Genomic DNA, 26,457 nt, shown 5'->3' on the forward strand with positions numbered 1-26,457 from the left:
AAATAACAACTTAAACTCGTATTATTTTCCTTACTGTCAATCGCACCGAGAATTAAACATTTTTGGCGCCCAACAGTGTGTAATCTAAGTGGCTTAAAAACCGTTTATTCTTAATTTAACAGTTAAATAACATATATTAGTTGGTTACTATACTAATGTTAAAAAGAGCCAAATTGCACGCTTTAAAATCTAATTAAAAATTAAATGTTGACGTAAGATTATAGAAGTTAAATGTGGAAACGTGATTAATTTTAAAATAAATAAATAGAGGGCGCCTTAAATGTTAATAAATTCATGTATTTTAAAAATGAAAAACTTCGTCCTATTTGCCTTTGAAATCAAAGTAATTATTTATTTCGAGTTTTAAGATTGATTTATAGATTGATATAGAAAATTTTTGTTTTTATTTCGTTTATTATTGGCGCTTTATTTATCCTTTGCTAAAGACAGGGATGATTTTAACTTGATGTATTATATGTAGAAATTACCCAAAACAATGAGACGAAAATAAGTCGGAAAATAATATTAATTAACTGCAGAAAACTTAAGCAAACAATATTAGGAGGAATAAAACTGGTTTTACGAAAACAATTTTAAAACAGATACAAAATTTCGCCGTTTCCGGTATTTGTATTTGTTTAAAGAATTAATAAATATTAAAATTAAAGGCATTAAAAAAATTAGGCAAAACAAACATAAAAACCGCGAAATCGGTAATTTTCCCAAGATAAATAACTTTTCAAGGATCATCGTATCTCGTGACTGATAAAAACCCTTATAAACGACATTGTTTTATTCAAACATGCCAATCGTCTATTGTCTTGTAAATGACTGTGATTTACGTGGGGTATTTGTTAGTTTTATTGGCGGTATTGCGTATACAATGCAGCACAATCTATGTGAACAAAAGATAGGGAATGAGAAATAGCTGATAAAATCCTAGCCGGATATATTGGACTATCGGTGTTCTTTAAGTTTTTATTTAGTACACTCAAGGTGTATTATATAGCAATGCCATTTTAAAGGCAAATGACGCTACTTTTAGATTAAAGGAAAGTTTTGAGGATATTATTTACGACTTACAACATTTTGTTGCAATGCAAAATTGACCAAGTTAGATACGATAAAGATCAAGATCGAATTAAATTAACGTATCGTCAATTACTGAAGTGCGAAATTGCTTCAGATGATTTCATATCACATCGTAACCACATTTATTACGATGACTGCGTTACCGACGATTGTAATATTCTTCGATTACCCATATTGCGAATAAATGTATCAGTTTATTCTTCAATCATATGAAATATCGAACTTTCTCTATCAAATAAAAACTAAGGCAAATCAAAATAAGGTGAAACGATATATCTGTAAAAAACTAATTAAAAAATTGTCACGATGAAAGTGAGTTTGAAGCAACAAATGTCGCTTGTCACGCTTCTAGTAACATTTCGGGTGTTTCCTCATAAAAACTGCTTTTTAATTAAGAAAAACCACGTATTTTGAATACTCACTATTATGTAAGGTGTTCATTGTTTATTACGGTTGAGTGACTTATATGGCTCCCAATAAAATAATAAATGTGAGTGTATTTACGAATGATTATTGCCCATGTCAATGAAAAATTTAATAATTTGAAAATCATACAGTATATAATCACGTTTTGTAGCTCTTTTTAATGAGTAAAATTGACATTAATATCACATAATTAATTAAAAGTACTATATTTATTATTACTATATTTATTAATACTTTAAGCCATGCAGATCCACACTGTTGGGCGCCAAAAATGTGAATTCTCGATGTTGAAAAAATACGAGGGTTGATTGTAATTTGAATTTCAGGTTTTTTGTCTCATTTTATTAAAAATCGGCCAAAAATTGATTTTGAAACTGACAAACTTAAATCTCAGTTTCAAAAGGCGAAAACATAACAATGAGAAATAGTCAACTATACAGTCACATTGTTTGAAATTCTCTCGGTTGATGGTCAATAATTAATTTAGTTCTGTTAAAAATAACTGTTAAATATAAGCCGAAAATAATGTTCTGTTTTAATAAGAAATTAATAATGTATCTATCACCCAATTAAACATGACAGGATCATTGTTATGTCGATGTTGCTTAACGTTTGTATAGATATGTACCTATTACCTGGACAAGAGTAGGCGGTTCTAAAAGTTTCTAAATATTTTTAAAAATGCTATTTTTAGAACGCGTAATAATAAACTGACAAAAAACTTAAATACCTACTTTTTGATACGGTGCCACAAATTTGGAAAATTTATTGTTTCTTACCGGGGCTTTTCAACATTCAAACAAAATTTAATTTTAAATATTTATTTTAATAATAAACAAAAATTATCTAAAAATATAAAATTAATTATGATATACTACATATTTAAAAAATTTTTTTTGTGCATTATGAATCTGTACTACCGGGTGATTAAAAATAAATGTATATTTAAGATGAAAATATCTTTAAAGCTTTTAATCCACAATATTGTTTATTACATTTTATTTTCTTTTTTTATTATTACATTAATATTTAATATAAGTAATTTATTTTAAAAATCTGATATGCCTAATATATCTTAAATTAACTATAAAAGAATTTAGAACTTAAAACAACGAATTGTCTGTTTTTTATTAAATTATTTATTTGCTTATTTTTGTAATAAATTTTTTCTAATTAAAATAGCTTTTACTTTACTGTGCGGATATTTTTATTTTATTTACCAACTAATTTGTGATTACATTAAAGAAATATTTGATGTTACAAATTAAAATTTAGGATTTTTATCATTTTTTTTTTACATACTGCGTAACTTATTTTTTTTTAAATCAATACTATTAAATAAATAGTTTTAAAAATAAATATTAAATAAAAATTATTATCTTTTATTCAGAAAACATAAATTAGTTCAAGGCTCTTATTTCATTAAAAAAATTATAAAAAAAACTGAATTACTCCAAATTAAAAAAAATTATTTACTCTTTACTAATACTAAAATATGTTTAAAAAATTTTACTTACTTATAGTTTTTTTTTAATTTACTTTTTTATATATTGTTTAATTTTTTTTTGAATTTTATTTATTTTACTTATATTTTTCTTCGTCAACGTATTTTTAAAACCTTAAGACATTTATAATATTTTTTTAAAATAATTATTGCAAAAGACCATTTCAGTTTTTTTCAATAAAAAATTTAAGATGCATTTTTTTATTAAAAAAACGTTAATTTGTTAAAAAGTTTATCTTATTCATAAAGAATAACTAAATTATTCCAAATTGAAGCAAAAATTAAATAATCCATTACTAATGCTAAAATATGTCGAAAAAGTTACATTTTCCCATATTTTATTTTAACTTTTGGAATATTTTTTATTATAATTTTACTAATTTTTAAAAATGAAATATTTTTTTTTTTTTCTTCTTGCAAAAATCTAATAAGATAAAATTAAAAAACAAAATAAACAATTTTTTAAGCGTAGTTTTTTTATTTAAAAGGCATAAACTTAATAAATTTCTTTCAGAAATTCAAATGTTCCAAATAAAGCGAAAATTTAAAAAAATACTTTCTGTTTGTTATTTATTTATAAGTATTTTGGCTTGAAAAGATTTATTTATTTGGATCTTGATTTTATTAAATAAATACCAGAAAATTATTATTTTTTTGGTAATAACCTTTATAACGATTAATCTAAGAAGAAAGATTATAGCTCTTTAAATTCCTAATAATTAGGATGTGTCTAAAATAACATTATTAAGTTTACCTGATTTTTTAAAATTTAAATAGGATGTTTGAAGAATAAAAATAATTAAGTTAAAAAAATCTTAAGCAAGATTTATTAAAAAAATAAGGTAATTTAACCTTCAAAAGAAATAATTTTATATTTTAATTTGTACTTAATTTTAATAAAACTAATACTAAAAAATGTATGCTTTCAGAATCAAAAATTTTATTTTAAGATTTGAAAATGTCTTTACATATATTTTGTTTTAATTTAAATTTTTAAAATCAATTATTTAAACAATTTATATCTTTTGGGAAGTTTTTATCTTATATTTGAATAATTTGAATAATTTACTAGCTTGCAGTTTTTCTTTTTTTTAAAATGAGTTTAAAAGAATTATTATGATTAAATATTTATAAAACAAATAATTGCAAAAAAAATTTGGTATAGAAGGCAGCTATCAGACGACTATTTATTATTTATCATGCATAAAATAATATTTTTATTTAAATATTAAATATATCCGGGACGCAGTCGAAGAATATGCAAAGAATCTTAATAAAATGAATGTTTTCGTACGTGATTGGGTGACCACCCAATTTTAAATTAATACTTGGGTTATTAAATAAGTAGAAAATGGATATGTCTAAAAAACTTGCTTTTCTATTTCTTGCTATATTTATCAATTTTTAAAAAATCTAAAGCAAATTTAATAATTTTGCTATTAGTTATTATAACTTTTATTAAAATTTGACATCTTATATACCTAATATTGATCCTAATTATTAATCCTTTAACAACACCTGAGATTGTAAAGTATGCCTCCGAATAAACTTCTATATCAAAAACACTCGAACGATGATACAAATTCCAGGGTCAAAGGCGAAATACAAAACAATTTATCAGTGCATTTCAACTCTCCCATCAGATCAAAATGTACATTAAAATAAGCAAAAATTCGGTTTTTAGAGTAACAAATCAATAGTATTTTACAAATAAAATAAAGAAAAGCGAAAATAATTAATCTTTAGTTCTTTAATTCTTTTAAACCAGTTATTTAAAGGGACAAAGAGGCTTTTTCTTTGACACAACTATTATTTAAATCCATATTTGCATTTTGCTTAGTTACAAATATTATCAATAAAAATCGACTTATATATATTCAATACGTCCTCTGAATAAAATTCTAAAATAAAAACACTCGAATTCCAATGATGATCGCGGATAAAAGTTTCAGGGTCAAAAACAAAACCAGAAAAAAAAATTAATAAATAAACCTCAGTGCGTTTCCCACCACCCGAATCCGTCAAAAATAAACAAAAATTTTGGTTGCACCTCGTATTGTTAAAGTCTCCAGTTAGTGGCGGGACATCAACATGTCTAGGCCAAGGCAATTTAAAAAAAAATACTTGTAATTCGCTAATACCTGCTAATAACATGTGAATTGTGTGCACGTGTTACGGAAATTTTTATTCTGGGTATGTATGAGTGAGAAATTCACACAAACAAATGTCCCAAGTTTTGTAAATATTAAGGAAATCTTATTGCAAATGTAAAATAGTACAGTTCTGAGATGTTCATAATTTCTAAGCAGTTTTAATTATTTCTTTAAATATGAAGGTAGATTTTCGAGTAAATAGAAATGTTGCTTCTTATATAACATATTCTTTGGTAAAGAAAAACGCACTTTTCAAGACTCAACTAAATAAAAATATACCTATATAACTTTATGTTCTTAGAATTTGATTGTGCAGCCTTTTTATGCAAAATATAAACAGTAAATTCAAATTTAAAGAAGCCCTTAACTTTTTTTAAAACAATTATAATTTAAATAAAAGGCAACTAATAGAATAATTAAATGTAAATAGTGAAAATTTGTTGTTTTTTCATATAACAATTTAAATACATTGAGACTTTTTTGAGGATAAATTTATTTAGTCAGCAAACCCATATTTATAATAATATAAATATTATATTTTTTATATAACATTTTTATGACTTTTAAATTACAAGGTATAGGTATTAAGTATTGTTTTTAAATACAAATTTTCTGTTTTTTATTCAAAAAATTTTAAAACTGTATTATAAGTAAGTATAAATTAAATAAAAAAACAATTTTAATGCAGAATTGCTAAAGATAAAAAAATATTTTTTTTTAATCTGAATTCAAGACATTTTTTTATATAAAATAAAGAATAATAGACTAAAGAGAGAAATTAAAATAAAAAAATACATATATATATTTCTCTAATACAGGAAGTCCTAGTAATATGTATCTGATCTTATATGAAAATAATTATATACAAATATAAATTTAAATAAATATAAATTAATGTTTCAATTTATAACAAGAAGAAAACTTTATTTAATTTTAAAATCATAAATCTAAAAAAATTAATTTTTAATTGAGGAGATTTTTGCGAAATAAATAAAAAATTTTTTTCAAAGATAATTTTTAAGTAAAGTGTGAATATTTACATTATAAATACTCTTAAATTTAATTTTTAATAAATTTTTGAAATTGTAAATAAAAAATTACTAAAACAAGAAAAAGAGATTTTATAAAGTGATTTTTTTTTAATTTTGTAATATTATGTAAATAATTTAAGTTTTAAATGCACTTTTACATTATCGAAACAAATTTATATTTTTAACACCGAAATATGCACAATATAAATTTTCAAGATAATTTGTACTTACAATCTAAATAGGAAAAAAGAATAAAGGAATAAAGAAGTAATTAAAAGTTAGAAAGAAAATAAAAACATAAATTAAATTACATAATTAAAAAAATCTCATATTTATTACTGCCTTAATTTTTTCAAATCACATATTTACTAACTATAATTCTACTAATTAAAAAATCATAAAAAAACCTAGAAAATAATTTTTTAAGGTAATTTTAAATTTCAATCTACATAATGAAAATAAACGGACCCTTAAAAAATAAAAAAAATTAAAACACAATTCTAAAAAGAAAATAATTTTATAATTTCCTTAAATATTTTAAATAAAATTTTAAAATTAAATTTTTGTTTTTATTAAAAAGTACATTTAAATTTTACTAAACGACAACTTTTTTTTTAATAAAATTATTCTTATAGGCACAAAATTATTTGTTTTAATTATAAATGGATTATATAATTTGAATAAGAATATAATTAAAAGTTTTTTATAATAATTGTTCTTTAAATTATAAATTAAATAATGCAAAGTAAATATTTTTTTCTTAAAAATTTTTTCGCAGAAAAACTCTTGTTGGAAAATTGTGCTATTTTAAAATATATATTTTATAAAATATTTAATTTATCATTATTAAATATTTAAATACAATATTACATTTTATGATAAAAATGTGTATAATGAGACTATATTATTATCAATTTTTTTTGTAATTTTAATAAAAATTAAATGTTTAAATAAATAAAGATGAAAACTAAATATAATAATAATTCGATATTTTTAAATCACATATATCCTTACGGTAATCCTATATACAAAATAGTTTATTAATTAATAAATAAATAAAAAAACCCATAAAATAAAACTTTAACATATTTTTTATTAGAGTTACATACATATACATGCGTTGTATTTAAAATTCATTTTTAAATTTTATTAAACGATGTAAACTTATTTTTTTAAATTTTACAGCCATATAAGCAGAAAATATTTTTTTTGTAATTATAAACAAAGCAGAAAATTTAAAAAGCAAATTTTTTAAAAAATATACAAAAAAACAGGAGTTTCGTTTTTATATGCAACATTTTTTAGTAATAATTTTTTCCTAAACTATACATATAATTACATGATGATATGAATGAATATTTTTTTTTTTTATTTTTTTTAAATATTATTTTTTTAAAAAAACTTTTAAGAAAATTCAGCTATATTAAAATATATGTTTAATATATTCATTTTTAATTATAGTATAAGTATTTAAATACATATTTTTTTATTAAAAAAATATTTTTCATATATAATGAAAATACAATAGTAAATAATCTTTATTTAGCATAAAAAAGCTCCATATAAAATAAAATACATTTTCCAAAATTCAAAGAAAATATAATATTTTCATACCCTTAGTACATTACAACCTACTTTCATCAACAGGAGGAACACATACTCTATTAATACATACTTATGTATGTCTTTGTAATTCCATGATTTCATTATTTATATATAATAATTAAAAAGTCCCATAGCAAAGTTTACAGAATAGAATATTCTATTCTGTAGACTTTGCCCATAGTTAAAAAAAATGCCTTGAATTTTTTAAGTCACATGGATAGGTACTTACTATAATAAAAGTTGAAAAGACAATTCTTAATAATTAAATAATCTTAGATTTACCTTTAATACTTTGACTAAAGAAAATAATTTAAACAAAAAAATATTTAAAAAAAAGACAAATCTGAATCTTTATAAATTTAATAATCCGTGTAATGTTCTAGTTCAAAATACCCAAATAATTAAATTCTTTTTTATTTTTATATATTTCATATCTTTTTAAAGTCAAAATACAGCGTCCAATATCTAAATGATTTTTTCCACATTTTATTACTAAAACACCAAGCAGTAAGCGGCTTTTATACCTTAAATTTCGTCGTAAAACACATTAGTAGTGCCAACTTTATTACATATCTTATTTTTTTTCCCACTAGACACACTATGTAGTCTCTACACCGTTTATTATTAATAGATCCAGAGCCCACATAGAATCTATTAAACACACTACCAGTAATCTCTTGGCTACCCAGCAGTATTTCCTGTAAAACTCGCATTTTAAATTTAGAAAACCGCGAGAAATTCACTAATTTTTTTAGCGGGGGATGATATAGACGGCGCAATAACATTCTCGTGTCACGTCGATTTTTACGAATCCACGTGAAATATTTGGCACTTTTTGTGCATTTTTGTTTACAATCCCTATACTTGCATAAAATAACCAGACAAAATTCTCTCGTTAGCCTATGCTACTTGCCGTCAATAAGCCAGATTACTTAGAAATAACAAAAAGATTACTTTATGGGTTAGGTCTATATGGAGCATAGTTATTATTTTATTCAATATTTAACGACCTATCGGACTCTCATTAAGACAAGTCTCTAGCAATCTCTTATTCTCTTCTTCTTCAAAATGTCCAGAAGTATGGCGTAATCGACAGTGTCAAATCCCCGAGCTAAATCCGAAAATACACAAAGTACTTTTTTACCTTTATCTACTAAAGAATATAATGAGTCTATTAAATTTGTCAAACCATCTTCTGATAGCACGTCTTCTTTAAAATAGAAGAACTATTCGAAAATAACCTTAAGAAAATGACTTATTTATTAAAAATGCAAGTGGTTTGACAAGATATTCAGGAAATTGCCTAAAAGTATCACCTGAACCATTCTGCAAGGAGCTTATTATTTTGACAATTTAATTTTCACAACTAGGCTTAAGAAACTCCAAGCATGCATTTTCTTATGTACCTATCCATATTAAAGCAATTTTACAGAAAAGGTAAAAGACGAAACACCTACAAAGATTGAAGACCAATAAAACGAATGAATGAAAAGGATTTGCTTTTTAAATATGTGGAAGAAGTTTCCAAGACTATTCCTCAAAATATGGTAAAAAAACAAATTTTTCCACTTACTCGGTCTGATCTCTTGGTGTAAATCCAGAATATAAGAAAAAAGCTTAACTTGCTACTGCAGAATGTTTGCTACGACTCTCGTATTGGTTTTCAACGAGACCTGATTGACTGAACAATACTTTGATAATGAACTGCATCAATATGACTACAATGTCTATAGAAAAGATCGATCAACTGCAATTAGCGACTACTCTAGGGGTGAAGGAGTACTGATTGCAATAAAATCAGAAAATGAAATCAGATTGAGGCACTATTTGGTTACATTGGATCAAAAACTCAACATTCGCTCCACATATTTTTCACCATAAAGCCCTTTTAATAAGTACTAGGTTGCTACATGAATACTCATAATGCAAAGTATTGACCATGGAGAATTTTAATCTTTCTCACATTCAGTGATTTGATAAGCAGCTTGGTTCTACTATTCAGGCCTAATCAATTTAGTCATTGTCTCCTTTTTCCTTCTTATGCAACCTATTCCAGGTTTTAAATGCTATCAGTTTAGTACTAGACTTTGTCTATTATTAGACCCTTCTAGTGATAGATTAACTCTTACTGAAACCAGGTAAACATTCACACAGAAAATTTAAATGATCTGCTCGGTTGTGGTTTTTATAGGGATTTTAATTCTGTCAATTGAGATGTTCTTTTTATTGAACAATCTCTTAATTATAATCTTAAGGATTTTTGAAAGTTATACGCTCGAAAAGAAGGAGCAATGCAATGCTATGGGAACATATAGTACATCGACATCATACCATAGGAATTTTATGATTCTAGATGATGCAAATATCTCTTGCTATATCATTTGAATATCTAAAATATGCTTTGGGATAAGTACACTGATGCTCCAGTTTTCTTGAAGCAGTGCAACTTTGTTATTTCAATTCTATTTGTTTTATTTATCTTATCATTAAAAACAAGCGATTTTTCACAATTATGGAATTATATCTTTGTCACACCCTTTACTAAATCTGGAGATAAGAAGCCAGTTACAAATTATACACCTATAAGTATGTTTCGATAAATTGGTGCTTAATTATCAGATATCTTATCTTGATTCTACGATTACTAATACACAGTTTGGCTTTATGTCAGGCAGGTCTACTGAATTGAATGTTTTCACTCTTGTTGATTTTGCTATCCAGTCATTCGAAATTAATATATGCTGTGTACCCTGAAGTACACTTTTGAAGAAATTTATTCATGTCTTGTCTTGGTTCTATGATTAGTCATAGACAGTTTGGCTATATGTCAGACAGGTTCAAAGAAATGAGTGCTCTCACTTTTGATGACGCTTCTATTCAGCTACTTGAAAATGATACATGATATTTCAAAAGCGTTTGACCGCGTTAATTATGAAACCTGATTAAAGAAATTATCTCGGATATCTTGTATCGGTGCTACGATACAGGAGTGCCTGTAAGGAACAAAAGACTTTGCCTCTTATTGCCAAGTCAATATCTCAGGTTCTAGTTGTCAAAACTTAGAAATTATTGATTTTTGGACTAGTCTAAAGACTTTTTTAGTGTTTTTTGAAGTGACTAAAATCCATTTACTAAAACTCAAGATATGGGATTTCTTGTTCCAGGAAAACCTTAGGTTATGTTAGAAAAGTATAGATACAAAAACTATAGATTTTTTTATCACTTATGAATTTCTTAAAAAGCATTTTCTTTCTCAGCAAATTATTTTCTGCAAAAAGAAACGATCTTATTAAACTTACCCTTACCCCCCCACCCACCCCACACAACTTACCAGTAAGAAATTATTATCAAAAATGATTGTATTCCAAAATAATACGCATGACTAACAGCTAATTTTGTCGTTAATAATCTAATAACACAGTTTGTTTATTTAAATTTGATATAATTATATATGTGTATATTAATAAATATTTAATACAAAAACAGTGCTATTAGGTTGGATATTATTATGGACGAAAAAGGGTGATTTTTTAAAAGAATTTCTTACTGGGCAAATGTTTGGGGTGGGTGAGGGGGTGTAAGGGTTGTGTTGATGAAAAACAATGTTTTTTATTGATTTATGAACTAATTTTTAAGACTTTTTTAGTATTTTTTGAAGGAATTACTAAAATCCACTCACAAATAGTCAATATAATAAAATTCTTATTTAAGCAGTTCCTGTAGGGAACAAAAGACTTATTTGCAAGTAAATATCTTGGCTTTTAGTAATCAACATTAAGAAATTATTGATATATGAACTAGTTTGTGATTATTTTGAGTTTTTTTTTAAATCACTGAAATGAATTCTCGAAAAATCAAGATAATGGCATTTTTGTTCCAGGAGTGCCTGTAAGGATCAAAAGATTTGGTGTCTTATTGGAAAGTAAATATCTAAAGTTCCTCTTATCAAAATTGTAAAATTATTAATTCATATACTAGTCTAAAGAACTTTTTAGTTTTTATTGAATAAATAATTAAAATGAATACACTAAGAATCAAGATATGAGTATTCTTATTCCAGGAGTGCCTGTAAGAAACAAAATAATTTGTCTCTTATTGGCACGTAAATATCTTGGATTCAAGTAGTCAAAACTGAGAAATTGTTAGTTTATGCAGTAGTCTAACGACTCTTATAGTCTTTTATTAAAAAATGACTAAATTCCATTAACAAAAAGTCAAGATATGAGAATTCTTGTTCCAGGAGTGCCAGTAAAGAACAAAATAATTTGTCTCTTATTGGCCTGTCTTAGGTTGGATAAGGTAAATGAAAAATTAATCCAGGGGCATGGAAAATTGGGAAATTTGTTTTCTAACCGCTGAAAAACAGACCAAAAGTCTGGAAAACGTAAAAATTGAAATTGGTTGACAAATTTCACTGCTAGAATCTATGAAAGGCGCACAAAATGATCCCGAAAGTCTAAAAAGGAGTGAAAAATTATCACTCTATGCGGATCATATAAATTATATCTATTTTATTAATCATAGTCCTTTTAAGGTTGAACCTAGTGTGAGGAATTGTCTTCAATTCCAGTATCCGCTTTTTGTCTCATATTGCAGAGAAACAATCAATTTTCGATAGTTCTAGTATGAATACTACTAGTAGGACTCTTTTATGATATTTTACATTGCCAAAACACGTCCTTTAGATATTCCTTCCTTTAGAACAAATTATGGAAATAATTCCCTTTTTATTATAGTTAGTAAACTTGCACACTAACTAATTTTTGAAAACTAATTATAGAAAAGAAAAGCTGTTTGCACTTGAACAAAAATCCCAAAAAAATGTTGGCACGTATAATTTTTTCGGAGGATTTAATGATAGATTAATATTTATTTGTTTTGACATAAAACAGGAATGAGTAATAAACCTGTTTGGAATATATGGATAATATTGTTAATTGCTATGTATAAAATGCATTTATTTACTTAACAATGTCTACCTATGAAGTAATTTGTGGTTTTTCCCTGATAATTAATTGCATGCGGTCAATATGGTACTTTACCAAGTAAATATTAGCATATATCTATGATATGTAATTATCTAATAAATTATAACCGTGAAATCAGAGTCTAATTTAAGCCTAATCATTGATGGCAATAAAAAAACTATCCTAAACATTTTGTATAGGCAATAAATAACTTATGGGGGAATCGACTACTACCAAATACTATTTTTACGCGTACTAAATTTACAAACATCGTTAGGTCAATAAGATTTAATCAATTGGCCGTCTGCAATAATTTAAACTGCGCATTTTTAGCAATAATTTAGACACTCTAAGGGTTCTGAACTAACTAATAAAAATACTCACGCGAAATGTTAGAGGCGCCACTTAAAAAGATAAATTTTCCAAGTTCAATTGGATCAATGATAATAATTTTTATTCTTGAGGTTTAGTTTGCCGCAGATTTTTCGATAAGATAGATCTGTGCGCATATTTTTATTTATTTATTTTTTTCTTAGTAAAACTGCAAAATGACTGTCACTGTTAAAGAGAATAACCATCATACATTGACTATACCGAGTTTAGAGACGTACGATTCCAAGTAAGTTATTTTTTAATTTGATTGGCTTTTTAATTAATTAGATATAATTGCGTTTTTAGGACAGAGTTAGTGAATAATGAAAAATGTTTGTCTGTTCCTGTTCTGTACCCGATTCCATGTATTTCTGTACCAGAGAAGATTTATAGTCCTCATGAGCATAGACAGCTGACCCACCCAAATAAGTAAGTAATTTATATTGTTGTTTATAATAATTATTATTTGTCTCTTTGTTATCATGTGATAAGGTTTAAGTGGGGATTAAAATTCGTATATTCTCGATATTTATTTAGAAAACTAGTTCAGATTATTGAATTTCTAAATTATAGAATATTGATAATAATTGTAATATGTTTTTAACAAACAATTAATAAAAGAAAAACATTTTCCAATGATTTATGGATTTTTTTTACTATATACTAAATTCTTAATTTATATGTATTTTTTTTAATTTAAATATAGCAACTTTTTTATAGAAAAGTACCTCAAACTCTAAATTAATTATTTTCCTTACATTATATATTTAAACAAAAATTCAATACATTCAAATTAAATTAAATTAAAAAATATTTATTTTAATTTTATATATGTGCATACTCTACTAAATTTATTTATTTTTTTCAATATATTTTAATGCTTTATATAAAAATTAGGAATAATATTTTTTTTTAATTTTAGGAACAAAAATTAAATAGGATTTTTAAAGACAATTAAAAAATAATTGTTAACTGATTTATATTTTTTTTTTTACTTTATATTAAATTTTTAATTCATTTGTATTTTTTTTCAAAATTGAATATTGAAAATAAAATTAAAGCAATATTTTTTGTAGAAAAGTACCTGAAACTCTAAATTAATTAATTTCCTTACAATTTACATTTAAGCAAAAATTGATTACATTTAAACAAAATTAAATATATTTATTTTAATTTTGTATTTACTTATTTTTTTTACTATATTTTATTGCTTTATATAGACTGTAAAAATTAAGAATAATATTTTAAAATAATTTTACGAAACAGTTTTTTAAAAAACAGTTAATAAATGAAAAAATTGTTAAGTGATTTATGGAATTTTTTTACCTTATAATATATTAAATTCCTAATTTATTTGTATATTTTTTTCAAAATTAAATAATAAAAATATAAATAAAGCACCTTTTTTAAAGAAAAATACTATAAACTCTAAACTTATTAATTTTATAACATTTTACATTTAAACAAAAATTAATTAAATTTAAATTAAAAAAAAAATTAAAATTATATCTATTTTAATTTTATGTAGGTGCATATTTTATTAAATTTACTTATTTTTTTATATATATTTTTATGCTTTATATAGACTGGAAAAATTACAAATAATATTTGTAATATAATTTTGCGAAAAAATTAAAAAAAAAAACAATTATTTAAAGAAAAAATTGTTAAATGATTTATGATTTATTTTCACTTTAAATTCTTAATTTACATTTAAATTTTTTTTCAATATTAAATACGAAAAATGAAACTAAAACAACTTTTTCTGTAGAAAAGTACATTAAACTCTAAATTAATTAATTTCCTTACATTTTACATTTAAACAAAAATTCACTACATTTAAATAAAAATTAATTAAAAAATATTTATTTTAATTTTATAGATATACATACTATTAAATTTATTTATTTTTTCAACGTATTTTAATTCTTTATATAGACTGTAAAAATAAAAATAATATTTCAAAAATAATTTTTTGAAAAACATTTAATAAAGGGAAAAATTTGTTAAATAATTTATGGAACTTTTTCACTGTATATTAAATTATTTTTATTTTTATTTTTCGAAATTGAAGACTTAAAGTAACACTAAAGCAACTTTTTTTGTAGAAAAAGACCTCAGACTCTAAATAAAAAGTATAAATAAAATTAAATTTAATTAAAAAAATATTTATATTAATTAGATATAAGTGCATACTTTAGTACATTTATTTAATTTATCAAAGTATTTTAATGCATTATATATACTGTAAAAATTAAATATATTTTTATGAAAATAATATTTTTTATTAATTTCGTAAGAGGATTTTTTAAACTCCTAATTTATTTAATATTATATGTTTATTTTTTGAAATCTAATAAATAAAATAAAAGCATGTATATTTTACTTACTTTATATTAATTATATACCTTATATACGTCGTAAAAACTTTGTTATACGCTTACGAAAATATTTATATAAAATTATTAAAAATTAAAAATGATGACAAAATGTACTAGAATGACTTCCAAAATTAAATTTTTATTTGTCATTTTAATTATTAAATTTCTATTTAGACTATCGATTTTAATTGTTCTAAAGTTTTTGACGTAATATGCCAAAAATAAAAATATTTAAAATAAATGGTTTTTTTTAATTTAATTTTTTTCTCTTAATCTGTTTTATTTATTTTTTCATTAAAATTGTATTGCTTTATACGTAGTATAAAAGTAAGTAGGCATATAAATTAAAAATAAGTTTACAAAATTTAGGAATTATATTTTTTTATTATCAGTTCCATTAAAGGGTTTATGAAATTTCTTCTCTTCCTGTTAAATTTTAATTTATTTAACATTTTGTAGTTTTTTTTTAAATAAATTAAGTGGAATTTATTTTTATAACATATATTTTTTAATAAATTTCTATTAAATTGTATACTTTATATACGCCGCAAAAAACGAAAAAATACTTTTACGAAAATATTTATATAAAAAATAAAAAATAAACGTGTATATAAATGACCTTTTAATATGTATATTAAATTAAAGTCAGTAGTTAACGCAAAGGATTTGTGTAGTTTAGTTTAATTTTTACTTTTTTTAATTTTTAATTATTTCAATATATATTTTTTTTTATTTATTTAATTGCTTTATATGCATTGTCAAAAGTGGGCATATGATTTTAAAGACAAATTTCCTCAATTTCTATATAAATTATTTTGTATACATACATGTATATATCGTTACATTTATATTATTTAGGTACTTTATATTCACCGTTAAAAAAATATTTATATGAAATTAATAAAATTGAAAAAAAATATATAATTTCTTAAGGAATTAATATTTGCATAATATTTTAATTTTAAGATATATTTTTATTATAGTTTATAATAAAGCAAAAATAATCATATAACATAAAAAGCAATAAAAAAAGAATGAGAAAAATAAAAAATAAGGTTTTAATATTAATTAATATAAGTCCAAAAAATATAATTAAAAAAAATATAATTTTTATTATTGTCTCACTCTAATAACTCGTTTTGTCACTCTCCCTTTTATTATAAAAATTATTTCCAACTGTCTAATGGGTGCCATTTTGAAAATCAAGTCAAAACATTGATTAGGTATATATGCCACGCCCATTTTTCATATTTATTTTTATGAAATTTAATTGTATGTATGCATAATTATATTTTTATACATATATTTGTATACAGAGTATGGAATATATGGTATAAAATGCAATAAAATCGTTGCAATTAAAAATTATTTATTTCACTTATTTAAATCTAAATCATAGTACAAAACCAGTTATGTAAAAAAGAATGAGGAAGTATAAGAAAAAGAAATATATTATTTTATACAAAGAAAATAATTGGATCATAACAAATTAAAAAAATAAAGAAGATCAAGTGGAAAATGGAAAATTAAAGAGAATAAAGTGGGAAATCAAAAGCAAACTATGAATAAATTAAAAAGAGAACAAAATATTGGTTATTAAAATTTGATTTATATTAATAAGAAAAATAATATATATTTTTTAAAATTTAGTTGCAATAATTTAATTATAAAAAATACACTTTCATTAAAAGAAATTATGAAACTATGAACAAAGATCTTTACAAAAATAAAAAATTATGCTATAAATAATAATCAACAGTAATTATTTATTATGCATTATGAATTAGTTTAGATCTAATGATGCCCTTATAGACAAAACATATAACAGAAAAATGTATATAAATTTTTAACAATTTAAATAAAACACGTAAAATCACCAATATTAACTAACAAGTAACGTCACGCGCTCTGGAGGCTGAAAATATTCTGATTTCTACGATTTTTAATCGAAAAAGAGTTAAAAATTAAAAATGGCATTAAACTTTTATATAGGTTATAAAAATATAATTATATATAGGATTTTATAACCCTAAAACTGTCCACATATTTTAGCTGTATTTCTTCCAACCATTTTAAAATTGTTTTATTTAAAGTGTTCTTATAAAAAATCTAAATTGAATTTTTTATAGGTCTGATGATGCCTTCATAGACAAAACATGTAAAAAAAATCATATAAATTTTCAACAATTACTTAATTAAAACACGTGAACTGTCGTGATATTGATTAACTAACAAGTGACGTCACGTCTCTTTGTATCCTCTATATCTAAATTCTACGGTTCACAACTAAAAGGGTTGAAATAAAAAATGACACCACAATACATTAAATTATTTTATATAGAATATAAAGTAACTAAGTAGAAATAAAAATAAGCTTTTATAATATATGAATTAATTAAAAAAAAATTATTTTCGAGTTTCAGTTTAAATCGTCATTTATTAAGCTACTTAAGTTCTTATATATAAAAATACTAAAAAGTGCAAATAATAAAATCCAAATACTACTACAGGTTTTCATTAATAATTTATCAATACTCTAATTTTATTATTAATAAATACTCAATACACCATATTTCCTTATAGTTTTATAGTTTTCTAGGAGCATTTCTACATCTAGTCAAATCATCACTGGGCACTGGGGTACTGGCAGTACCAAGAGCCTTTAAGAGTGCCGGTCTCCTAGTAGGTCTTATTGGCAACATTTTGATCGGAATACTATGTACCCATACAGTTTATATCTTAGTAAGTACCACTGAAAATATATTTATTTATTTATTATTAGAAGATTATTGAAGAAAATACAAAATATTTAGAAGTTCGTTCATATAATTTAGTAAATTCATGGTTATGTGAACAAAAATTTGAATTTAAATGTGAACATTTGTGCACAGGATTGTGCTAAAAATCTCACAAGTCCCTTGGTGAAGAGACTTACATATCTATATTATCTATATATCAATGATTCTCACAAGAAGAACTTCTTGGTTAATTAAATTAAACCCTTAGAAGAAAACTTACCTGGACACTCATTCTCAAATATTGAAATTGGTAGACCTAAAACTATTGAAACTCACAGGTTCCTATCTGTAGATCTGAACAAAGAATATCAACAACAAATCCAACCCAGAGAGAACATATACACCTTTCAGTGAAAATACTCCATCAATAGCAGGTATACACGACTGGTCAAGTTCTTTCTTGCGTGCTGAAATACTAAGTTGGTCAGACCCGTATAGGGAAAGTCCTCATTAGCACTCAGATTATGCTCTAAATAAGTTAATGAGATTTTTGGGAAAAAGAGGGTTGTAAGACATTCAGAAGTGTTAGTGTTAATGTTTTCTGGAAATTTTTGATGTCATCTCAATAAAATATATGAAAAAACTTTTTTTTTAATTTTCCAGGTAAAAACGTCTGAAAAAGTGTGTGCCAGAGGGAAGATTCCCAGCTTAGGATTCGCAGATACTGCTGAGGAGGTTTTTAAGCAGGGACCGAAGCCTTTGAGGAGGTATTCTGGAGCAGCCAGGTGAGATTTGTTTTTGGAAATGGAAAAAGTGAAAAAATTGAAATTTGGACAATGGGAGCCTTGGAAATTTCCAAAATTTTTTAATCAGGTTTTTAAGTTAGATTTTGGATAGTGTAAAAAAAATCTGGAGAATAGAAGAAGACAAAACGCGAAAAACTAAACGCTATAGTTTAAAAAACTGGAAAAATAAAACCTGAAAAGCAAGAATTAAAAGAACAATTTGAATTTTAAAAAGTCGAGAAAAGACTGACACAAGCTGAAATTTGAGAAATTGAAAGACTGGTAATAAATGAAAAATAAGAAAACTAAAAAATGCTGAATATATTTCAACTACTCATAAACACTGTGAGGAAATCTGAAAAACTGAAAAACTTTATAAGAACTTGGAAAAATGTTCAACTAATTTAGTTAGTTATTATTATTATTTGGTTTTATCTAATTCTTAATCTAAAAAATTAATCTCTCGAAATATGAAAAAACTGAATTAGAAATACAATGGAAAATTGAAAAATTTCATGTTTTTAAGTTTCAAAAAATTAAAATAAACTAAAGAAGTAATATAAAGAAACTCAAAAAAATTAACATCTTAAACTGAACAACATAAAAACTTAATTTAATAATTTAAAAATCTGGGAAAGTAAAACAAATAAACCTGAAAACCTAAAAATCTACAAAAAAAAAAGAAAATTTGAGATTTTTTTTTTAATTTAAAAAAATAAAAACACTCAAGTAATAAGTAAATAAATTAAAGTGCAAGAAATGAAAAACTAGTAATAACTGGAAAATTTTAGAGAAAATTAAAATTTTGGAAAAATTGGACAATTCTAATAATAAATAATAAAATCTAAAGATGTGGAAAACTGATACAATTAATTAAAAATTACTTTTTTACCAAATTTTTCAGTTCAATTAATTTTATTTAATTATTATTTTTTTTTAATTAGATTTTAATTCTTCAAATAAAAATTGCATAAAAAAGTCTAAGAAAATCAATTTCTTAAAATCTGAGAAAGTGTAAAAAATTAAAAAAGTAGGAAAAAATCCTGAAAAGTTAAACACTATAAAAATATATAATTAAAGAAACTGGAAAAATAGAGAACAATTAAGCCTGAAAAGCTAAAAATACGCAATAAAAATTAAGAAATTTAAATTGTAAAATATTTGAAAATTCAAAAAGTTACCTGAAGAGAAAGTTAGACCTGAAAACTCGAATAAATTAAAATTCAAGAAGTTAAAAAAATTAAAATTTGAGAAATTTAAAAACTAGGGAATTCCAATAATAAAGCATGAAATATAAAAATCTGGAAATCTAATGCAATTAATTATATATTAAAAAAATGTGAAATTAATCAGATTTTTAATGTTTCAATGAAAACAGTAATAAAATAATTAAAAAAAAAATTTATTTCTCTGAAAAAGGGAAAAACCGACTTGAAAATTCAATGGAAAATTGGAAAACTTTGAATTTCATTTAACGAAGTCTTTGAGTATGAGATTACCTAGTTTCAGAAAATGGAAGAAACTAGAAAAAAAACCTGAGAAGCTAAAAATTCGAATTAAAAAAATTATAATTTATTGTATTCTTGCCTTTGTTAGTGTTTTTGTAATATTTTGTCTTTACCATTTTATCATAAACATTTTATTTTAAATTTACAATTTTATCATTACCGTTTTATATTTACAATCTTACACTTTTTTCTTACCTTTATGATTTTGTTGAATTAATGTGGAGCACTTATATGCTAAATAAATACATTATTATTATTATTATTATTAAAAAAGATTGCAAAAGTAAACATCAAATAAACCTGAAAAGCTAAAAAAATTCTAAAAAAATTAGAAATTGATATTTAAAAAAATCTGAAAATAAAACCTGAAAAACTCAAATAAATAGAAATTTGAGACATGAAAAACTGATAAAAGTTAAAACAATAACTGAGAAATATGGAATCTGAAAAATTCTATATATATACTTATAAACACTTTGAAAAATTAAAGAATACTGGAAAAGTAGACAGAAAATTAAATCGAACACATTAAACATTAAAAAAATTAAAATCCAGATATAGAAAAACTAAAAATTTCTAATAAAAAATAAAATTCAAAAAACAGGACGAAAGAAAAAATTTGGATAACTGATAAATTTAATTAGAAATTAGAGAAATTTTACCAAGTAATAACGTATTTATTTAGCTTTAACTAAAAAGGTAATACATATTATAGATAATATAATACATAATAAAATATAACATAAAAGTGTGTGCTTGTAGGTGCTCGATAAAATGTAATAAACAAGAAAATGTAACAACGACTATGGCATACATGTACAAAAATACAAAAAGTCTCACATACAGAAAAAATATAAATAAAATTGAGGCCTAAAATAAAACAAAATACGAGTTAAGATAATAAAACAAAAATAAAATAAATACACATACAACTACAAATACTAACTCAGATTGCGATGGAAAATTCTAAGTTTTATTCAATGAACTTAAAGAGTGTTAAAAAAATATGAAAAAGTAAAAAAAAAAGACCTAAAAAGCTATAAATCTAAAAAAAGTGAAACTGTACAATAAAAATAAATATAATTTAAAAAATAGGCAAAATTTAAGAAAAAAATTAACTTTAAATGCTATAGATGCGCGAAATATAGACCCGCCCATCGATGCAACCTTGGCAGATTTAGACGAGGAGAATTATGCCTACTTATTTTAAATTATTTTACGTTAGCCCTGCTTGATTAAAAAATGAAATTTAGCATATTTTTATTTTTTTTAAATCAAGCCTTGGTACGAGCATTTTTAAAATTTTATGAGTAGGTAAAGTAGTATTTCTAGGCATAATGTAAAAAATGTTTATAAGAAAAAGTTGTTTAGAATGCAAAATTATACCCGAATACGGAATTTTATAACCATAGGCCTACTTGGATTTTTACAAATTTCAATCTCTAATAATTAAATATGAATAAAAAAATACATTGGTACACAAAACGTAAAATCCAAAGTAGGTCTATGGTTATGAAATGCGGTATTCGGGCATAATTTTGCATTCTAAACAACCTTTTCTCATAAACTTTTTTTATATTTTGCCTAGAATTACTACTTTACCCTCCACTTATAAAATTAAAAAAATGTTCGTATCAAGGCAAGCTTTATTTTAAAAAAATAATAATATGCTAAATTTTATTTTTTAATCAAGCAGGGCTGGATGACAAACAGTCAAATTTTAACCACAACATTTTTTGTCATTTTCACCTATAAATTCGCTCATCCTGGGACACACTGTATATTAAAAATATTTATTACCTGGTGCTTTTTTGCACTTTGTTGTATGCTAGATGCTCGTTATCATACGTTTTATATACATGTTCATAATCACTTCCTTTTCAGCAATGGTCAAATGTTTTCGTACTCTTTTCTTGGGGGGTGACAATGGGGGTGTACGTGGCGCGTCAGCCATTATTTGTTAACAAACAAATTAACAAAAAAATAAATACAATCTCAACTTTTCAATATTGTGAAGATTCAAATATTCGAATAGCAGAAAATTCAACCGAAACGATCTAAAGCCGCTCGACTAGATCGACTCGAACGATCGAGGCTCTAGGCCACACCTCCGGCGCAGAACGATCACGTGACCAATCCATCTGTTCAGTAACCCAAGTATAAAAAGAAAAATTTTAATTTTAAAAAGTCTTAATACCGTAAAAGTGAGAAAATGGAAAACTAAGGAGCTTAATATGTAAAGCAGTGTATAAGTAAAAAAATAAATGAGATATTGGAAGATTCTAAATATTATTTTAACTATATATAAATAAAAAATGTGCGAATAAAGGATTTGGAAACAGAAAAAGTGAAAGAAATTACGTTTAAAAAGGTAAACAAGAAAAACTGGAAAATTAAATTTATCAAATTAGAAAAACTGGAAATTAAAAAAAAATAAAAGCTAAAATTCTGAAACACTGATAAAATTAATTAGATATTAAAAAAAAATTTATTTTACAAGATTTTTATTATTCCAAAGAAAAAATTATTAAAAAAATGTAAATCTCGCAATTTTAAAAAATTAAATAACTAACTTAGAAATGGGAAAACTGGAAAATTCTTAACGTCATTTAATTACTTATAAACAGTGTTAAAAATCCGAAAAACTGAAAATGAGAAAACTGTACAATTAAATAAAAAATAAATTCTATAAAAAAAGAACAGTAAGAAAATACTGGGAAATTTAAAAGGCCAATAATCAAAAAATTTTAGAGCAACTTTCTTAGGGAAATTTATGAATTTAAAAAAAAACTGATACTTAACAATAACTAAAAATCTGATTCGGTAAAAAAATTGGAAAAATTAATAAGAAATTGAGAAACTGAAAAAGCGCGAACATTATTTAACCAAATTTATTAATCAAAGTTCCGATCTAAACAATTTTTAAAAATAAAAAAACTCTAAAAAACTAAGAAAATTAAAATGGTGCCTAGTCAAGTCTCAGTGCTTAAAAAAGCATAAAAACTATTATTAACTATATTTTTATTTAAATCATACAAATTTTTTCTTTGAAGGCTTTTTGTGGAAATCGCATTGGTTTCCACCTACTACCTCGGCGTGGCCGTTTATATGGTCTTCATCTCAGTTTCTTTAACTAAGGTAACAAAATACAATAAAATCATTTAAGGCAAAATTAATTAAGTTCACACTTTACAGCTCCTAAAAGAGTACTACCCACAAGCGGAAGAATGGGACAAATACCTCCTGAAACTAATCATTATGTCTCTTCTAATGTTTCTTTGTCAAATTCGCGAAATTAAGCATCTGGTACCATTTTCCTTTATAGCCAACGTAGCTTTGGCGGTAGTCTTCGGAATCACTGGATACTACATATTCTCGGGACTTGATGAAGTTAAGCAAGAAACCGTGCATTTTTCAAACGGATTTTCTGGTAAACAACCCCATATAATGAATAATAAATAAAATATTCATGAAGTACAATTTTAGGCATTCCATCGTTCTTCAGCACCGTCCTATTTGCCATGGAAGGTATCGGTACTATTATGCCAGTGGAAAACTCCATGCCAAAACCGAAATTTTTGGGACCATGTGGCGTACTCAACTCGGCAATGGTGGTGATAGTTTTCTTTTTTACTTCCATCGGATTTTTGGGGTATTATCGATATGGGGACGCCACTGAAGTTACTATCACGAAAAACTTGCCTGATGATGAAATGTAAGTGTAACTTAGGTTAGTTTAAGTCGGAATTTGGTTGTAATGAGTGAAGAGTTTTTATATCTATGATGCCTCCTTTAGGGGGTTAGTATCTTTAGGGGTGGTAAGAAGTTGATAGGTAATTTATGTAAATAATTAAATATATTCTAATCGTTGAGGTTTTTTTTTACAATTCTTCCACTAGAACATTTGAAACATGAACGTCAAAGCTATCATTGTAATTAACAAACAGACTTTCCCGTTTATTAACACTGAGTTCACCAAAATCCGATGTAAGAGATGAAACATTAAGACAGACCTTTTTAAAACTGCTTATATTTAAGTTATATTTATTTTATTAGGAAGAATTTCTAAATATTTTCGATTAGGTTTAAGTACACTTCAAATCTTCCAATCTAGATAATTAATTATTAAATGCAACCAAAATATTATAACGTTAAACCAAACATGGCTGACAGCTAATAAAACAATTAAATTTAAAGGAAGAAATGACACATATGACGGCAAACGAGACCAAGCAACACATCATATATTATAATCGTTAAACACATATTTAGTCAACGATTTTTTAGTAAATTTTTGTTTTTTTTATAATTATTTATTTATCAGCCCTATATGGTCAAGGCATATTTATTAAACTGTAGAATATACGTGTATTATATACGATCCTGCTTACAAAGGGAAGAAAATTTCGGCATTAAAAAAAATTGACACGAGATTTACATATCTAGGTTTGAAACTCGATTACTACACCTCAAATATTTAATAAATTTCTTCCGAAAAATCACTGTTTTTCGTCCATATTATTCAATCTAATTATGCTGTTTTTAACTGTGTTATTAGGCTTATATATTAATGACAAAATCAGGTGTTATGCATGCGTATTATTTTGGAAAACAATGATTTTTGAAAACAATTTCTTACTGGTAAGTTGTGTGGGGTGGGTGGGGGGGCAAGGGTTGTGTTAATGAAAAATGTTTTTTTTTGCAGAAAATAATTGCCTGAGATATTTTTTTTTTAATTATACGAGCTCTAACAACTACATATTAGAACAAGTAGTCATTTTACGAATAAAACTCTAGTTTACCGTAATTCTTTTAATTTATTTTTTTTTTCATTTAAAAATAATAAATTAATAACATTTTTTATGTTTTAGAGAATTATTTTTAAGGTTTAATAAAATTTTGATGTTAAATAATATTTATTTAATTGTTTGATAATCAAAAAATGTTGACAACTAAATGTTGGAACATGGGTTGCTTTTGCTCAATTTTATTAGCATGACGCAAAGATGACTTTGAATAAACAAAAGTAAGTAGTGCGTTGTCAACAATAAAAATTTTGATGCGTCACTTGACCATTAATAATCAATTACTGTCATTTTTATTACGAGTAAAATACAATAATGGCTCGTGGAAAACCTACTGATCTAAAAGTGCGAGAAATTATTATCCGGCAGTACCGAGAAATCTCCAGTGAATTAAATGTTGCAACAACTACTATATTTAATATAATTAAAAAATATGGTGAAACTGCCAGTATTGGTGTTCGCGAGTTACGGGTACCAATCCGCCACCTTATGCCGACCCTGCATACTTTATTTAGAAATAGCTTAGTTTGTATTGTCATCATTTTTAGAACGTATAAATATAATGTAATAGACAAGAGCAATAACAATTAATATAGTAATCGATGTAGTCATTATCTATCAATCAAGTTAGTTGTAAGTTAGTTAGTCCCTGTTCTCAATAAATTTGTTTTTTAAAAAAGCAAATGCCGGTTGTTGTCCTTTAACTGGCGCAGTCGGTAGTTCGGTCTTTCCAATATTGGACAAAAATCGTCATATTTGGTCCGTTTCTACGGTTTGAAGACCGCTACAATCCTTGGAAGCTGAAAGAAGACCTGCAGAAACCTTCAAAGAACAAGAATCGTCGGAAGTACCTGCAGCGATCCAATTGAAGCAACCACCCGTTCAACACCGGATTGAGAACAGCTATAGTTTAGGTCCTGGGAATACAAAAATCGATTCCTTTAGGAAATTAGGCTAAGAGACAAATGGAAATTTTGGCAAGAACCTTACTAATCCTCACCTTCGTTGGAAGAGAACTAGCCCTTCCCCAATTCCATAACCTCAACCAGAACCCTGGACTACTACCACTTAAACTCGGCAATGCCTAAAA

General features: G+C 24.5%; 2 protein-coding genes across 3 annotated transcripts in view; one reads left to right on the forward strand and one right to left on the reverse strand.

Annotated features, from left to right (window-relative positions):
- Positions 1-8,700, reverse strand: part of LOC126744343 (uncharacterized) — a 34,263-nt gene extending 25,563 nt beyond the window's left edge. Inside the window, exon 1 of one of the 2 annotated variants that reach the window (XM_050451718.1) lies at positions 8,336-8,700. In XM_050451718.1, coding sequence (XP_050307675.1) covers positions 8,336-8,596 — 261 coding nt within the window. In that variant the 5' untranslated portion in view covers positions 8,597-8,700. Of the gene's footprint in view, positions 1-5,014; positions 5,177-8,335 lie in introns of those variants that run through there. The other variant, XM_050451719.1, reaches the window with a different exon arrangement.
- LOC126744342 (proton-coupled amino acid transporter-like protein CG1139) overlaps positions 5,072-26,457 on the forward strand; it is a 35,086-nt gene continuing 13,700 nt past the window's right edge. The window contains exons 1-8 of the mRNA XM_050451717.1: positions 5,072-5,215; positions 13,315-13,397; positions 13,457-13,579; positions 18,123-18,273; positions 18,933-19,054; positions 23,616-23,700; positions 23,758-23,992; positions 24,049-24,277. Of these exons, the coding sequence (XP_050307674.1) occupies positions 13,327-13,397; positions 13,457-13,579; positions 18,123-18,273; positions 18,933-19,054; positions 23,616-23,700; positions 23,758-23,992; positions 24,049-24,277 (1,016 nt within the window). The 5' untranslated portion in view covers positions 5,072-5,215; positions 13,315-13,326. The remainder of the gene's footprint in view (positions 5,216-13,314; positions 13,398-13,456; positions 13,580-18,122; positions 18,274-18,932; positions 19,055-23,615; positions 23,701-23,757; positions 23,993-24,048; positions 24,278-26,457) is intronic.

Source organism: Anthonomus grandis, chromosome 14 (genome assembly GCF_022605725.1).
Source record: "Anthonomus grandis grandis chromosome 14, icAntGran1.3, whole genome shotgun sequence".
NCBI classification, from domain to species: domain Eukaryota; kingdom Metazoa; phylum Arthropoda; class Insecta; order Coleoptera; family Curculionidae; genus Anthonomus; species Anthonomus grandis.